General features: G+C 40.8%; 1 protein-coding gene across 1 annotated transcript; it reads left to right on the forward strand.

Annotated features, from left to right (window-relative positions):
* The first annotated feature begins 1,348 nt into the window (after positions 1–1,348).
* Positions 1,349–13,514, forward strand: LOC136829006 (proline-rich protein 36-like). Its single transcript, XM_067087399.1, has 9 exons — positions 1,349–1,357; positions 2,086–2,212; positions 4,658–4,785; positions 5,216–5,318; positions 11,471–11,671; positions 11,931–12,285; positions 12,362–12,566; positions 12,895–13,107; positions 13,233–13,514. Exons 1-9 carry the CDS (start codon positions 1,349–1,351, stop codon positions 13,512–13,514), a joined length of 1,623 nt encoding a protein of 540 aa, XP_066943500.1.
* The last annotated feature ends 5,322 nt before the right edge of the window (positions 13,515–18,836 follow it).

Genomic DNA, 18,836 nt, shown 5'->3' on the forward strand with positions numbered 1-18,836 from the left:
AATGTTAAATCACCAGTGTATAAAATGTGGAAAATCCTGAGATTGCAAACACAATAACGCTCATAAATACACAAAAGATTTATCAATAACAATTTCACCAAGACAAAAATTCTCTCAATATACCTTATTATACCATAGTAATAATTAAAAAAAATTCACTTTGCCCCACAAAAGCTTTTGAAAAACTTTGCAAAATCACTAGTAATGCTTTAGATTCACCTAACACTTTTTTGCCAGTCACCGTTACCAAATACACCTTTCCTACACTCAGATCTCAAAAGCTAAGTTTAATATCAATAACCACACAAATATTCTATGTTAATAACTTTTCTCTTTTGAAGAAAGAGAGAGAGAGAGAGATATGGAACCAACACTAATGGCCTCTGAAATCAGAATGAGCAAACTTTAGGGTTCCAGTGGGAAATGAAGCAGTCAGACGACATCAGAACAATATGTGATCAGAGCAACGCAATCCTACAAAACATCACGTAATCGATCAAGATGCATGCATTTACTCTCAAAAGGGCGTATGTGACTCGAACAAAAAAATTATATGGGAAAAAACTCTTAAAATCTCAACACGATGAAAACAGACAGCAGCTGGCAGCCACAAACGGAAAAAGAGAGTTTCTGAGCCAAAAACCGTTATAAATGTTTCTGCAAATTTAAAAGTCTAGAAAAACATAAAAATGTGAGCAGAAAACTTCGTTTATGAAACTTTTCAACGTTTGAAGAATCACTAGAAGTAGTTTTTTCATAAAAGAATCCAAAAACAACTAGAAGCTATAAAAAGTTTGTGACTTGTATCAACTCTACTGGAAAATTGCAGAAAATATGTCATGGAAGAATGACATTTCTTTTTCATTTATTCATAAAGAAACATTAGAAAATGTAAGACTGTAGCTGAAAGTAATCCCCAGAATGTTTTCTTCCTGTCAGCGCTTTCGAAGGGTGAAACATATTCAGGTTCCCTTATCATTCCGAACAATTACTTTTATTTCTTGAATATCTTGTTGCGCATTTAGGGCATTTAAAATTGCAACAAATTTTTTTTCCTTTTTTTATAATATTTCAGGAAACGTACCATTTTATTTTTAAATTTTATGTTACTTAACTGCTTTTATTTTGTCACGCTGGCTTAGCAAAGATGTAAATCCCAAGGATTACAAAATGCTTCTTAATTCGCATAATTTTCCGGCTGTATAGATATACAGTATTAAAATTAACATTATCATTATAGGTTCATAATACATGTATTAGTTGTCATTTCATGAACATTAACTGTCTGCTCTGTAATTATAGAGAGTTTAATAGGAATAGGGAAATAGTAAATAAAATAATAATGATAATGTTGACGGTAAGCATGATGCTTATTATAATTCCGTTGCTCATGGCAAAAGCGATAGCAGCCTCAAAATCATCGACTATTAGGGCAATAACAGTATTAATAATTTCTTAGCTTCTGTAATTCATGCCGTCCAATAGGATCAACGTAGGATTATTTTAACTACGTTCGTCTGCTTTCACTAATGTTTCATACTCCGTAAGTGGAGGCAAAACGAGCATTCACTAAGGCTCTTTGACCATAATTAAGAAGGAGAGCATGTTGAATGCGTTACATATTGCAGTTATGACAACATCAAATAATCTCCATAACGGAAAATTGCTCATCAAGGTGGTGAAACATTCTTGCAATCATTTTCACAGGATCATATGATTACTTTAGAAGCTTGGAATCACGAAAATAGTGTATCGTAGTGTCTATTAGACAGATTTTCTATGCTAAAGGCTCGGTGTCTGCATTTCCCATAATTTAAAGATATTTTGATCTGCCGCCCCTCACCTCCACTCCCCCAAGAAAAAAATCTTGACCAAATATAACAATAAAGATGCATTATTACGAGCTTCAAACATTGGGTTAAGTATCTTGAATCTTTATTTATCAGCTATTTTTTTCTATTTGAATTGTTCATGAAATGTTTATGTAAGATAAAAATAGAATGAAAAAAAACAAATAAATTGAATAATGATTTGGCCAGCCATTCCTGTTCTGCTATTTTCATTTCCACTGTTTCTTTCCCCCAGGCATCTAGGTTGGTGTATATCCTCTCACCCACTTGTAAGCCATCTAATTATAGTCTGCTCAATACAAGGATCCAAGAAATAAGGATAACGAACAACCCAACACAAAACCCTAGAGACACCATACCAGGTACACGTTGGGTAGATTATTCACAAAGACTAAATGGTTAGCTGTACACAAGTACATGCTTTTACATATTAACCGTTTCCCACCTCCATGTGTATTGGTGACTTCTCAGCTGGTTGTAAATTTAAATCTCTCTGACTGACATGTGCAAAGCTGCAGATGCAAAACCGGTTTTGGGGAAAGTGTTCCACAACTGATGATTCAGGAGTTGTGATTTTATTAGTTAACTTGATAGTTTAGGTTCTAAGAAAAGTGAAAACAAACAACAGTATTGCTTTCATAATTATAAGACAATCCGTAACCCTACTTGAAAAAGCAAAGCACTGGTGGCTCAAGGGCTCCAAGAGGAAAAGCAACCCCAGCAAAGAAAATGAATTGTGACTAAAGAATAAACTATAAAAAACGACAAACAACAATAATGTAAAAAAATGAATAACACAATAACCGTTAGAATCAAATCTGGACAAGATTAGGAAGAACATTCCAAAATTTGGTTGGAATAGGAATCAAACCTCTAGATAACTAGGTAGCGTTCAAATTTCTAGAAGAAAAGGCAAAAAAAAAAGAGAGGGAATGGAGAAGTGTACTAAAATAGAGGTAATCTTCGGAACATGAACATTATGGAGAATAAAGTCATTCTACGGGGTACAAGATGCGTGGATAAAAGTTAATGAACAAATGGACCCCACCATTAAAATGCAAAAGGAAAGATGCTTCCTGAAGTAAATAGAGTCTGGGATGATTGCATGACTATTATGAAGGTTAGTTGAATGTAGAGGATAAAAGAGAATACAGGTGAACAAGATAAGGGTGGAACGAGTTAGTGTAAAGCTGAGTATTCTCTTTGGAAGTAACTGTTGAGAACGTGGCAAAGGTAATTATGAGATTCCCGGATGCATATACAAGTGAAATTTTATAATACTGAGGGGATATTATGGCTGACCTGCTGAACAGAAGCATTAGGGTAAGTCTAGATGAGGGAAAAGTACCAAAGAATTGGGTAACAGGAATAATTCTTGTGTTGCATTAAGGCAAAGGTAATAAACATGTCTACATAGATTGCAGACGTTTCCTTGTATAATAGGGAAGGTTTGTAGAATGATTTTAATTAGGGTAGTAAGACTCATGAAGGAAGGACTGATAGCAGAAAGGACGGGGGTGGTTTTGACAAGGGAAAAGGCTTGTGGATTATGTTTTTGTTATGAAACAGGCATTTGAGAATTTTGAAATTAAAATTTCATAACATTTACAGAGGGGAAATAATAATGGTGTTGAGAATGTATGTTATAAAGTTAAAGTTGCTTGGTTTCAGCTCTCGACCGCCTTAAAGTGCCCATGCGAACTTCAGCCAGGTTCCCCCAACCCCCAACAACAGACCCCACATTGCTGCAGGAACTGACCAAGATGCAGAGCCAGTGATTTTTCAACTGCCTGGGGGAGGCACGAACTCCCGACATCTGAGTAGGATTCTAGGACACTAATCATTATACCAGCGACCTGTAGACAAGTTGTATGGACAATTAAAAGAAATACACACACACACACACATACACACACACACATACTCGTATGTATATATATATATATATATATATATATATATATATATATATATATATATATATATATATATATATATATATATATATATATATATATATATATATATATATATATATATATATATATATATATATATATATATATATATATATATATATATATATATGTTGTTACAAACGTCAGTTAACGTTTGCATTTTACTTTTTCTCGTCTTGATAAGTTTAAAATTTGCAGAGTAATTTTGAGTGAAAAGAAGTACAGATTGTTTATCAAAACTCGCTTGTCATTCTCCCATGCATTTCCCTTCGATAACGACAGCCAGGTGTCTAATAAGAAAATAATTTCATGACCATACCTTAGTCATTAACACCCCTTTGCCTAACAGCATTAATACTGCTCGAGGGGAAAATTGGTAGCCCGTTGCAGATTTAAGCAGACCCTTTGAGACCTATACATTGTCAGAAGTCCCCAGCCAGTTTCCCTCACAATAGTTCTCTTAAGATCCTTCCCTCCCTTCCTTTACCTGTCATGCCATTAAGGGTCAATGCCTTGACTGGTCGCACACCTACACCCCTCTTACTCATCCTCACTCCCTCACTCTAATGCATCTGCATTGTCCTCAACCCTTCCTTGAATGTTTCATCGGCCGACCTCTCAACGACCTTTCAGGTACCTGACAAGATTAGTGCCATGACCCAAGACGAGGACAATAGCTGCCCCAATTAAGAGGGGCCTGTCACAACACGGCCCCACCCCTGTGATGATGAAATGGTATAAAACTAGCTTGTGACAGACTCCTGAGTGAGTCAGTTCAGTAACTCAGTCAAAGAAGAACAGTCAATATGACTCTGTAGCAGTTCAGTAATTTCGATTGGTCAACCATAGGGGATGGCCTTCTGCCAGAAGTCGAACCTTATCAGAACCACGCCCGAGTTGTCCCTGGACTTGGCCCTAACACTGTCACTCTGAAGGTGGTGATCTCTGCCGCCTCCCTACTACATGTTGATGCCTTTGTAGACCCAGTGCCCTTTGACTCCAGTTTTTTTTCCTCTGATGGGGAATAGTATGCGACACAACTCCCATTGATGCCCTTCTGCGGGGACCTGGCTCTGATGTCCTTCAGGTCTCATCCATGGCCATGAACTAAAGGCAATGTGATTGGAAGTTGTTAGATCGGCCTCACCATTTTATCTTCGACTGACTTCCTTCGCTCTGTTCTCCCAGTTTCATGTCCCATTTTCATTTTCTCCTTAAGAAACTCAAGTGATATGTTACCTTGCTATTGTGAATAGCTTTGCATTGGAATACTAGTGTTAACATAAGATACGTACCTATTCTCAAGTGTTATACTCGGTGAACCCAATGTTTCTATTTTGCATACGTATTCCAAATAACTTGTCATTGCATCTACTATTGTGTATTACAATATACCTGCTTTTGCAGATCCATGTATTGAGTGCCTGTTGTGTGATCATTCCTGTATCAACAGTGCCATTTCCCTGCAAACCTATAGGTGCCATACCAGATCAAGATTTCTCTAGACCCAGTGAAATCCAAACCTTGTCTACTATATCTTCATCCCATATGTTCTAAGGATCCTTCCCCATAATTACGCTTATATTAGCCTAACAAAGGCTTGTATTTAGTTTTCTGTGGCACTTAGTTTGATAATTGTGATTGCCTACCGTAGTTTGTCTGTGCCATGGGGCTCTATTGCTAGCCCCCGTAAATATTTACACCTTCTGATTTCTCTGGTGAATTATACTTTTGAGTGGACATCCAGGTTTACCTTAATCCTTGACTTTGTGGTATTTTAAGTATAATCACTATTACACATTTTTCTGCTCACCAGAGAGTAGGCTCCCTTTGAAAGTCAGTATTGCTATTATTCTTAGATCCATCCCTTATCACTCACCCCCCCAACTACGTGAACGTGACAATATACATACATACATACATATATACTCGTATATATATATATATATATATATATATATGTGTGTGTGTGTGTGTGTGTGTGTGTGTGTGTATAATTTATTTAAATTGCCCATGCAACTTATCTACAGGTCGCTGGTATAGTGATCAGTGTCTTGGTATCCTACTCAGTTGTCGGGAGTTCGTGCCTCTCCCAAGCCTTTGAAAAACCACTGGCTCTGCATCTTAGTCAGTTACTGCAGCAATGTGGGGTCTGTGGTTGGGGGTTGGGGGAACTTGACTGAAGTTCGCCTGGGCACTTTAGGGTGGTCGAGAGCTGAAACCAAGCAACTTTATAACATTCTCAACACCATTATTATTTCTTTTCTGTAAATGTTATGAAATTTTACTTTCAAAATTCTCATATACAACTACGAAAGAAAATCCTATGTGCATGAAGAGAACATCCCGGAGGATTTTTTTTTTTCTTTCTTAAAACTGCCATGATATGTTTCACGATATTTACCGCATATCGTTTAATCCGTTAGCATTGTTTTGTATATTCTTTAAACCTTTCTGCTTCAGTAATAAATTTAATCATTTTTTATTTGCTTTTCCCTCTCTTAATAGGTCGAACTACTGGTTGCGTTCTATTTCACTTTAACGATAGCCAATTATGACCTTTTTGTACAGTCCGTATCCTGTTTTTAATTACGCCAATGTTATTTTTTTTTCTTCACCACCCTTCCTGTTTTCGCATATACGAATCCCTCATTTTCTCTAAAGAACATTTATTATATATGAAGATTTCATGTGACAACACTGTGATACAATGTTATTGTGACTTGTACAGACGGGTTTTTGTATAAGTATGAATCTCATCTTCATATCTCTATAACATTTGCTTCGAAATTCGGCGAAATTATTTCTTAACGTCTGAATTCTATCGGCCTTGTCAAAGGAACTTTAATTTCTATTTTCATATCCATTTTTTTTATTTTGGTAAGACAGTAAAATCTCATACGACGATCAAATTTGTTAGATGATGACAATCTGGAGGAAATAATGTATTGTCTAAGAATACCGGAAGGCAAACATAAAAACAGCTGTTAACTTGCTGAATACGTAATGCACCTAACGCTCTGAAAAGATTGTTATGTTTGTTCACGATCACGCTCCGGTGTCCATTTCGTTTGCTATTTTCTCATGAACATTTCAGTATTTCTTAAATGTTACGCTTTATAAGATGAATCCTGATTCTACATTAAAAATCTAATGAGCCCCCAGTGGAAATCGTAATAATCCCAGAAGCTAGCAAATAATCAGTGCGTTAAAAAAATCATGTTTTCGACTTCTATGAAGATTTTTTTTTGTTTTAACGACTAATGTATAGCAATCGTTGGTAATCAGTGTTTTCACTAATAATGATAATATTTTCAGTCTTGTATGGTATTCAACACAGACAATATATTGTTTCTCAACCAAATAGAAAATTTTAGGTTTAACAAACTTGATATAATGCAACAACGAAGAACTTTTCGAGAAGAATCTCTCATCAGTTTTGCTATGATTCTGTACTGACTACTGCAAACACAGGTATTTGTAATAAAAGGTTATTACAAAAATACATTGATAAAAATATTAATATACATTGGGTGCATGATATAATAACATTCCCTTTCGTTTGTAATACTCTCACCAATAACTCTTTCGTGCTGTGAATCGCTCCCATATAGAATAATAAATTTTTGCAATTGCTGTAAACCCCTCTAGAGTGTACTGATATTCTCGTCAAAGATGCGAGTATTTGATCTGTTACGTAATTGCATTCACAAAGAGACAGGAAAAAAATATTTACTCTTTATGTTCTCCCGAGTTGTATTTTTAGATTTTCATGTTCGAGTTTTTCTTTTCCAGGAAAATTTCTTCATCTTTAACTATCTGAGACTTGACCATAAAATGTTTGTATACTTTCCACAGAAGGAAAAAGAAGTTAAGGAAACATCATATTTGTCTGATGAACGGAGTTACTTTTATCTGAATGAAGTGATACTATTCTTTAATGATTATTATAAGAATTTGTACAGATTATTAAAGTTATTAAAATTTTCCGTTTATCCATTCAGTTCCTTGATTGTCGACTTTTTCCACTTGAACACTTAACTTGATTAAAGCTAAAATTTGTACACCTAAAGCATACAATAATATAATGTTTTTCTTCGAAATTTTCTGGTCTTTATTTAAAATTGTTAAATTTTCTCAGAGGCAGACGGACAGCGAGACAGAAAGACTGACAGCCAGACAGAGTTGAAAAATCCATTTTAAGTTTTAAAATCGAACTTTTCCTTCATTCAATAAGGCCTTCAAGGCTGGGACGACAGGGCCCCTTGATCGAATTAAACACAAACTTTTTTGCTTTACAGCAATAGCCAACATGTTTTTCGTAGATGTGTTTTGCAGTCGCTGCTTCACCCTGCCTTATATCTCTAATTCACTCATATACCTCTCCCTCCCTCTCCCTCTCTCTCACGCTCTGTGTGTATGTATTATAATATATATATATATATATATATATATATATATATATATATATATATATATATATATATATATATATATATATATATATATATATATATAAATAACAAATACCTCATTCATTATTCAGGTATGATGAGCTAATATTAGCCCTCTCTCCTTCTATATATATGTGTGTGTATATATATATATATATATATATATATATATATATATATATATATATATATATATATATATATATATATATATATATATATATATATACATAAATAAAGACGGAGAGAGGTTAATGTTAGCTTATCGCATCTGAATACTAAACGAGGTTGTATTTGTTACATCAAGAGCATCAGCTTTCAAAAGACCGTTACTCACGAAGAAAGTGATTTGATTCAACACTGGGAATACAGATAAACACTGCAAATCTGATAAGATGTTGCGGTGGCAGCAATCATCCGTTATTTCTAAATACATAAATTTCATGCTTACAATTACCAAGAAAAGGATTTGTAATGCACAGCTGGGACAGGAGTTTTAGACTATGAACCCTACCATGCATGGTCGTAAAAACATTAAAGCCCGACTGCAAAAAGAGCTGACCAATATTTTATAAACATTTTTGTTCCGAAGGAATGACAAATTCCTTAATAAAACCATGTCCACCATATAATGACGATCATCCAATGTCTTCAGTAGTATCATTATAACCTGGGGGCTGTCTTCAATAATATAATGGCATGTACAACAAAACGCCAGGATTGACTGAAACCACGACTGAACACGAAATATTCACTGCAATCGACCATTTAGTGGCTGTAAGACTTCTTTAGATTACAGCACAAAAGCATTTGTTACAGTCTCTAAACAGTACCATTGACATTTGCTTTAACCTATCTTCAAGAAGGTTTTTTTGCTCTCCAGGCTACATTGGAAAAGGTATGTGGTTAATACTTTTCTTTTTCATAAGCAATAATTCAGTTTTATAGTAACATGCAAGCACGCCAAGCAAATATAAACAAAAATACATATATATTTACGCAGACACATGCCTGTTTACATGTATAATTGTAGTGCCGGAAGGTTACTGCCATCTGGTTCCGTATAGAAACCGCTTGTCCATCTGGGAAAAAATACTTATTCTGTACTAACACTGGTGCTAAGCAACTTTCTTTACGAAAGTCCTCTCGTACTCCGGTATGTATGTGAATATTAAAGTGTTTTTACATCTGATACATACTTATAACTGACTCTGATATGCATTTAGTTACCTCAAATAGAGAGTTTCACTCACCCCTTCCTTGATGTTCAGAGATTGGTCATTATTCGTTCTAGTGAACACATTTTTCCTAGTTTCCAACCTAGACTCACGATTTACAAGGCTTCCTATAAGGATACATCTGCACTCTTCTCTTACGCACCCAGATACGTGGAAATTAAAGTTCAAAGTATCATATTGCTACAAGGAAAACAAGATAAGTGAGGGCTCGTATTTGACGAGCCGTAATAATGGTTGTGGCTGGGTACACATTGCTGGAGTCCGGCTCTACAAATCAGCAAAATATAAATGGCTCTGCAGGGATGGATCGAGGAGGGGATTTTTCTCAAATTCTCTTTAAAGTTAATAATGTACTATCAATCTTCGTACTAAGATGGTCCTGACAATTGTTTCTTAATAAAACGTTGCCATGACCTTGAATGCGCATCACCAGATCATGGAAGTGACCGAGATGTATTTGCATTATGAAAATGGTTGGGGTCAGATGGCTTCAGTGACATTCAGGCTGCCGTTGTTTGCCCAGTTTTTTTCAAGCTTTCTCTCTGAAGCCTGGAGTAATACATCGGCAATTGCGTCATAGGTTGTGTGTTGTAGAAACACTTTATTGGTATGAAATGAACCTCACATAATCATGCTTTACTGCCTGCGCTTTTTATATGATCATTCACATTCAGTTATAGAATACGTTTAGTTGATTTTTGTGCAGCAAACTTTTAATATAGGTAAAAATTCTCTCCTAAACACCTTCTCTCTAATTACTTTTCATGGAAAAACAAAGTTCTCCCCTCTTAAAATTAATCTTAACCAAATATAAATTTGAAATTGTTTAATGTCTATAGTGTGTGCTGTACAAAAAAGAGGAAACGCACGAATGTCTACATTTAAAAACTGAGTATTTTTTAAATCATGAAAAAATTCGAGATATGCGGATTGACATTTTTTCCATGTTGACTTGTTCTGCTGATGAAACGGAAAATCATACCATGACAATCGTTAGAGTACAAATTTTAGCTTGAAGTATTCATTGAAATTCTAATAAAATATAGAGATTGCTTCATTCCTCTGTGCCGAAAACAAGGTAATAGTGGCAATGAAATTATTTAACCCTCTTAAACAGAAATCAAATTGGTGTTCTGTTGCTTCCCTGAAAAGAAAAACCTTAATACCTTTGCCAGGAACAAGAAAGGGGAATTATATCATATAAAAACAACATTTTTGCTTAATCTGATACTGTATTTTATTTCCTGGCACAAATATCAATCAGTACGAATAACATGACCATAGGTTTAATACCATTAAATATACGATTACTGCCCAATTGCATTAAAACAAATATGAACAATAAGTGTTATATTTAAGATGACATTAAGGTTTGTAGATACTGGCCGTACATAAGATATATAAGATGGTGAACAACTTTCCAGCGTATATTTTCTTTAATGCCGTAAATTCTATTTGTTACCCTTCTTTATGGTGTTTCTTCTGAAGACTGCAATCTTTATCTAAACCAGTCTCCATTTTCCTGATCATGTTTAAGGTTACTGACCAATTGATCTTTAAGTGGTGAGGTTCTATAATGTAAACTTAGTATTTTTCTTAACATAAGCAGGTGGGTACCTGTGGTATCAATCCAGATTATACTAAATATATCCATGTGTCATAGGTAGTAGCCATTTTACCTGAAAAGCATATTACAAGGAAAATATCTCTTCTCCAAAACGTGCCTATAGTGAGGACGCCTAGTGCAGTGTTCTCCAGAGGTTGTCATCACCTGTCGATATCACGTGTCATCACTTTGTGGGCTCATCAGACCCCCAATGACAACACCTTCCTGTTGGAATAAGATTTTGTATATAGTCGCACTTGTTTTGGATGCTTCTTGTGGCGTGATGTGAGAGAAGCAGCATTTGCTGTCCCATCCTGAAGCCACCCTTTTTGTGTCTTCTTCGAACTCGATGCCATCGTCCCAGCATCATCTCTTCAGCTGAAACCCCAGCCACCCTTCTGTGTTGTCTTCAAGCCCAAAGTCACCGTGCTAGCATCATCTCATTATCTGATACCCCAACCACCCTTCTGTGTCATCTTCGAGCCTGACACCACCGTGCCAGCATCATCTCTTCAGCTGAAACCCCAGCCACCCTTCTGTGTCGTCTTGAGCCCAAGACCACCATGCCAGCATCATCTCTTCAGCTAATACCCCAGCAACCCTTTTGTGTCGTCTCGAGCCCAAGGCCACCGTACCAGCATTATCTCTTCAGCTGAAACCCCAGCCACCCTTCTCTGTCATCTTCGAGCCCGATACCACCGTGCCAGCATCATATCTTCAGCTGAAACCCCAGCAACCCCTCTGTGTTGTCTCAAGCCTGATGCCACCGCGCCAGCATCATCTCTTCAGCTGAAAACCCAGCCGCCCTTTTGTGTCATCTCGAGCCCAAGGCCACCATGCTAGCATCAACTCTTCAGCTGAAACCCCAGCCACCCTTCTGCGTTGTCTCGAGCCCAAGGCCACCGTGCCAGCATCATCTCTTCAGCTGAAACCCCAGCCACCCTTCTGTGTCATCTTCAAGCCCGATACCACCGTGCCAGCATCACCTCTTCGGCTGAAACCACAGCCACCCTTCTGTGTCGTCTTCGAGCCCGATACCACCGTGCCAGCATCATCTCTTCAGCTGATACCCCAACCACCCTTCTGTGTCGTCTTCGAGCCCAACACCACCATGCCAGCATCATCTCTTCAGCTGAAACCCCAGCCACCCTTCTGTGTCGTCTCGAGCCCAAGCCCATCGTGCCAGCATCATTTCTTCAGCTGAAACCCCAGCAACCCTTCTGTGTCATCTTCGAGCCCGATACCACCTTGCCAGCATCATCTCTTCAGCTGAAACCACAGCCACCCTTCTGTGTCGTCTTCGAGCCCAGTACCACCGTGCCAGCATCATCTCTTCAGCTGAAACCCCAGCCACCCTTCTGTGTCAGCTGAAACCCCAGCCACCCTTCTGTGTCGTCTTCGAGCCCAATACCACCGTGCCAGCATCATCTCTTCAGCAGAAACCCCAGCCACCCTTCTGTGTCAGCTGAAACCCCAGCCACCCTTCTGTATCATCTTCGAGCCCGACACCACTGTGCCAGCATCACCTCTTCAGCTGAAACCCCAGCCACCCTTCTGTGTCGTCTCGAGCCCAAGGCCACCGTGCAAGCATCATCTCTTCAGCTGAAACCCCAGCAACCCTTCTGTGTCGTCTTCGAGCCCAATACCACTTCGTGCCAGTTTCATCTCTTCAGCTGAAACCCCAGCCACCCTTCTGTGTCAGCCTGAAACCCCAGCCAGTTTCACCTCTTCAGCTGAAACTCGTCTTCTGCGGAGCCCAATACCACCGTGCCAGTTTCATCTCTTCAGCTGAAACCCCAGCCACCCTTCTGTGTCAAGCCTGAAACCCCAGCCAGTTTCACCTCTTCAGCTGAAACTCCAGTCTTCGAGCCCAAGCCTGAAACCACCGTGCCAGCATCATCTCTTCAGCTGAAACCCCAGCCACCCTTCTGTGTCGTCTTTTCAGCCCAAACCACCGTGCCAGTTTCATCTCTTCAGCTGAAACCCCAGCCACCCTTCTGTGTTCAGCTGAAACCACCCAGTTTCCTTCCTTCAGTGTATCGTCACGCCGAGCCAGAAACCACTGTGCCAGTTTCATCTTCTTCAGCTGAAACCCCAGCCACCCTTCTGTGTCGTCTCTGCCCAAGGCCACCGTGCCAGTTTCATCTCTTCAGCTGAAACCCCAGTCGTCCTTCTGTGTCAACTTCAAGCCTGAAACCACCATGCCAGTTTCACCTCTTCAGCTGAAACTCCAGCCACCCTTCTGTGTCGTCTTCAAGCCTGAAACCACCGTGCCAGTTTCATCTCTTCAGCTAATACCCCAGTTTCACCTCTTCTGTGTCATTTTCAAGCCTGAAACCACCGTGCCAGTTTCACCTCTTCAGCTGAAACCCCAGCAAACCCTTTGCCAGTGTCGACTCTTCAGCTGAAACTCCATGCCATCATCATCTCTTCAGCTGAAACCCCAGCCACCTCTTCTGAAACTCCAGTCGTCCTCTAGCAAGCCTGAAACCACCGTGCCAGCATCATCTCTTCAGCTGAAACCCCAGCCACATTTCTGTGTCGCCTTCAAGCCTGAAACCACCATGCCAGCATTCACTCTTCAGCTGAAACTCCAGCCACCCTCTGTGTCGTCTTCAAGCCTGAAACCACCATGCCAGTTTCATCTCTTCAGCTGAAACCCCAGCCACCCTCTCTGTGTCATCTTCAAGCCCGTTAAACCACACTGCCAGTTTCACCTCTTCAGCTGAAACCACAGCAACCTTTTGTGTCGTCTCGAGCCCAATGCCACTATGCCAGCATCACCTCTTCAGCTAAAATCCCAGCCACCCTCTTCTGTGTTGTCTCTAGAGCCCAAGGAAACCACCACCGTGCCAGCATCATCTCTTCAGCTGAAACCACAGCCACCTCTTCAGCTGTGTCGTCCTCTGTCTCAAGCCTGAAACCACCGTGCCAGTTTCACCTCTTCAGCTGAAACCCCAGTCCACCCTCTGTGTCGTCTTCAAGCCTGAAACCACCGTGCCAGTTTCATCTCTTCAGCTGAAACCCCAATCACCCTTCTGTGTCGTCTTCAGTCGCCACTCTGGCCTGAAACCCACCACGCCAGTTTCATCTCTTCAGCTGAAACCCCAGTCACCCTTCTGTACGTCTCAACCCTGAAACCACCGTGCCAGTTTCACCTCTTCAGCTGAAACTCCAGTTGTCCAGCCACCCTTCAAGCCTGAAACCACCGTGCCAGTCATCTTCGAGCCTAAGGCCACCTGTGCCAGTTTCACCTCTTCAGCTGAAACCCCAGCCTGAAACCACCGTGCCAGTTTCACCTCTTCAGCTGAAACTCCAGTCGTCCTCTAGCCACCTTCAAGAAACCACCGTGCCAGTTTCACCTCTTCAGCTGAAACCCCAGTCACCCTTCTGTGTCGTCTCAAGACCTGAAACCACCATGCCAGTTCATCTCTTCAGCTGAAACTCCAGTTGTCCTCTAGCAACCCTTCTGCCTGAAACCACCGTGCCAGTTTCACCTCTTCAGCTGAAACTGTCGTCTCGAGCCCAAGCCACCACCGTGCCAGTTTCACCTCTTCAGCTGAAACTCCAGTCGTCCTCCATCTGTGTCCTCTCAAGCCAGAAACCACCATAACAGTTTCACCTCTTCAGCTGAAACTCCAGCCACCCTTTTGAAACCACCGTCATCTCAAGCCCCAAACCACCGTGCCAGTTTCATCTCTTCAACTAAAACCCCAGTCACCCTTCTGTGTCGTCTCAAACCTGAAACCACCATGCCAGAATCATGTCTTCAGCTGAAACCCCAGCCACCCTTCTGTGTCGTCTCAACCCACCGGCCAGTTTCCATCTTCAGCTGAATCATCTCTTCAGCTGAAACCACCCCAGCCACCCTTCTGTGAAACTCCAGTCGTCCTAGAGCCTTCAAGGTCACCATGCCAGCATCATCTCTTCAGCTGAAACCCAAGCAACCCTTCTGTGTGCTTGGCCACCCTTCTGTGTCGTCTCGAGGCCAAGGGCACTGTGCCAGCATCATATCTTCAGCTGAAACCCCAGCCACCCTTCTGTGTCGTCTCGAGCCCAAGACCACCGTGCCAGCATCATATCTTCAGCTGAAACCCCAGCCACCCTTCTGTGTCGTCTCGAGCCCAAGACCACCGTGTCAGCATCATCTCTTCAGCTGAAACCCCAGCCACCTTTCTGTGTCGTGTCGAGCCCAAGGCCACTGTGCAAGCATCATCTCTTCAGCTGAAACCCCAGCCACCTTTCTGTGTCGTCTCAAGCCCAAGGCCACTGTGCAAGCATCATATCTTCAGCTGAAACCCCAGCCACCTTTCTGTGTCGTCTCGAGCCCAAGGCCACCGTGCAAGCATCATCTCTTCAGCTGAAACCCCAGCCACCTTTCTGTGTCGTCTCGAGCCCAAGGCCACCGTGCAAGCATCTTATCTTCAGCTGAAACCCCAGCCACCTTTCTGTGTCATCTCGAGCCCAAGGCCACCGTGCAAGCATCATCTCTTCAGCTGAAACCCCAGCCACCTTTCTGTGTCGTCTCAAGCCCAAGGCCACTGTGCAAGCATCATCTCTTCAGCTGAAACCCCAGCCACCTTTCTGTGTCGTCTCGAGCCCAAGGCCACCGTGCAAGCATCATATCTTCAGGTGAAACCCCAGCCACACTTCTGTGTCGTCTCGAGCCCAAGGCCACCGTGCCAGCATCATATCTTCAGCTGAAACCCCAGCCACCCTTCTGTGTCGTCTCGAGCCCAACACCACCGTGCCAGCATCATATCTTCAGCTGAAACCCCAGCCACCCTTCTGTGTCATCTCGAGCCCAGGACCACCGTGTCAGCATCATCTCTTCAGCTGAAACCCCAGCCACCTTTCTGTGTCGTCTCGAGCCCAAGGCCACTATGCAAGCATCATCTCTTCAGCTGAAACCCCAGCCACCTTTCTGTGTCGTCTCAAGCCCAAGGCCACCGTGCAAGCATCATATCTTCAGCTGAAACCCCAGCCACCTTTCTGTGTCGGCTCGAAACCAAGGCCACCGTGCAAGCATCATCTCTTCAGCTGAAACCCCAGCCACCTTTCTGTGTCGTCTCGAGCCCAAGGCCACCGTGCAAGCATCATATCTTCAGCTGAAACCCCAGCCACCTTTCTGTGTCGTCTCGAGCCCAAGGCCACCGTGCAAGCATCATCTCTTCAGCTGAAACCCCAGCCACCTTTCTGTGTCGTCTCAAGCCCAAGGCCACCGTGCAAGCATCATCTCTTCAGCTGAAACCCCAGCCACCTTTCTGTGTCGTCTCGAGCCCAAGGCCACCGTGCCAGCATCATATCTTCAGCTGAAACCCCAGCCACCCTTCTGTGTCGTCTCAAGCCCAAGGCCACCGCGCCAGCATCATCTCTACAACTAAAACCCCAGCCACCCTTCTGTGTCGTCTCGAGCCCAAGGCCACCGTGCCAGCATCATATCTTCAGCTGAAATCCCAGCCACCCTTCTGTGTCGTCTCGAGCCCAAGGCCACTGCGCCAGCATCATCTCTTCAGCTGAAACCCCAGCCACCCTTCTGTGTCGTCTCGAGCCCAAGGCCACTGCGCCAGCATCATATCTTCAGCGGAAACCCCAGCCACCCTTCTGTGTCGTCTTGAGCCCAAGACCACCGTGCCAGCATCTTATCTTCAGCTGAAACCCCAGCTACCCTTCTGTGTCGTCTCGAGCCCAAGACCACCATGCCAGCATCATATCTTCAGCTGAAACCCCAGCCACCCTTCTGTGTCGTCTCGAGCCCAAGACCACTGCGCCAGCATCATCTCTTCAGCTGAAACCCCAGCCACCCTTCTGTGTCATCTTCGAGCCCGATACCACCGCGCCAGCATCATATCTTCAGCTGAAACCCCAGCAACCCTTCTGTTTCGTCTCGAGCCCGATGCCACCGCTCCAGCATCATCACTTCAGCCGAAACTGGCAAATATTAAAGTTGGTAGACCACTATTGTCCTTTAAATCTCGATAACAAAAATTGTTCTTTGGTTTTTTGCTTTCCAGTTTTTCTTAATATTACCTATTAAGGTTATAGCCAAACAATTAAAACATATTTTCCAAAACGTCAGGTCTTATTATATGAATCATCAATCATATCTGGTATTGTAATTTTTTTTATGTAAATAATTTCCTTAATATTTATACTTTCTAGCAAAGAAGACAAATAATGTCTACATTGTCTACAAATATACTGATGATTGTGAAGTAACAACATCCTATTGAACCTGGACGAGAAAATATGTGTATTTAAAAAGAAGATCATTCCTTGCATAAATAGAACAAGAGCGTTTATGTTACATATTTTCATATGCACTTTTGCTCATAATAAACAACAAAATTTTCTTCCGTTTCGACATTGTGAGTATTCTATGTTACATGCGTAATGCATAAATGTATTAGTTTATACGTATCTGGCAAATCTGCACGTAGTGATATACTTACCACAATATTTTCATGAAAAAATGGAATCTGAATGAAGACAGGCACGCCCACATCCAGTGGTTTGAAGTGTCTCAGTTCTCTTGAATCAAGAAAAAACTTCTTGTAAAATTTTTAGAGTTTTAGCAAATGGAATAATCTTGTTATAACTTTCAGTAACTTCTTATACTCAGCACTTTGCAAGTTAGTTAAACAATTAAACTGTTTCTGAACAATAAAGATCTGCGGTAGCCATGAGGTCATTACACTTCTTAACTAGTTTTCTCAAGGTTCGATTAATTACAAAAATATTCAGGGAAAAGATTATGCAGAAGCACATGTATTTCTTGGAAAGCAAGAAGTTTCACGGTACTATTGGAATTAACCTTGTAGAAGCTGCTGACCTAGAGAGAGAGAGAGAGAGAGAGAGAGAGAGAGAGAGACAGACAGACAGACAGACAGACTTGTAATCAGCAAAGTTGAAGGCTGTATTAACATCAATGTGCACAAATAAGAAACATATACACCATCAGGATTGTCTTGGATATGAATATAATAAATATAATAATTTGTGTAAGCATCAAAGTTACTCATCTATGGTAGAATTGTGAAGTGTTTTTGGTATTAGGAGTCATCCTAGTTTAAGTTATCCTTACGGCAGCATGGGCTTTTGCTCCTTTCCATTCCGGGAAGGGTATTAGGAGTTATAATGCTCTATGAGTTCTTGGAAGTTTAAGGATCAGTTAGTCTCAGTCAGCACTTATGCAGACCTTTAGAACTAACAGAACATTCTATTTATTCTGCTCTTCGGGAATGAATACCCTATAGTTAGGAAAACAGATAAAATTTTCTGCTTTTAGATAAACGTAATCAAAGGAGTTGTTAACAGCCCCTTATATCTTATATATACGACACGTACCTTTCCTGATAGACTTAAACGATCTGCAAGATAAAACAGCTATTGCGTCACACATATTTCAATGTGATTGACCAGTATTGTTAAATCTAATGGCATTAAACCAAAAGTGTTGTTACTAGAATTAAATTATCTTTTTATTGAAGCACAAAATTCTATAGCAACTAACGTAAAGGAAGATAACAATTTTTATTTTCTAGTATTGGCATGTTATTTAGGCTTTCTTCTTCGGGCCAGATAAAAAAAAAAAAAAATTTCGCTGATATTTGACAGAAATAAGTGTTAAATGTGCACTCCATTTGGCTTTTAGATAACTTTGCACTTTACTCATGAGCCATGGAACTGCGTCACGTCTCGTCCCGGTGGTAATCTGCACCCCTAAACAA

The sequence above is a fragment of the Macrobrachium rosenbergii genome, chromosome 43, assembly GCF_040412425.1.
Source record: "Macrobrachium rosenbergii isolate ZJJX-2024 chromosome 43, ASM4041242v1, whole genome shotgun sequence".
Lineage (NCBI taxonomy): Eukaryota > Metazoa > Arthropoda > Malacostraca > Decapoda > Palaemonidae > Macrobrachium > Macrobrachium rosenbergii.

What these genes read in the sequence shown, in the direction of transcription:
- LOC136829006 (XM_067087399.1), top strand. An exon ending in TACTACATGTTGATGCCTTT is followed by an intron (nt 4,786 to 5,215) that starts GTAGACCCAGTG and finishes CTGCTTTTGCAG; the next exon opens with ATCCATGTATTGAGTGCCTG. An exon ending in GTCTCGAGCCCAAGCCCATC is followed by an intron (nt 12,286 to 12,361) that starts GTGCCAGCATCA and finishes CCACCTTGCCAG; the next exon opens with CATCATCTCTTCAGCTGAAA.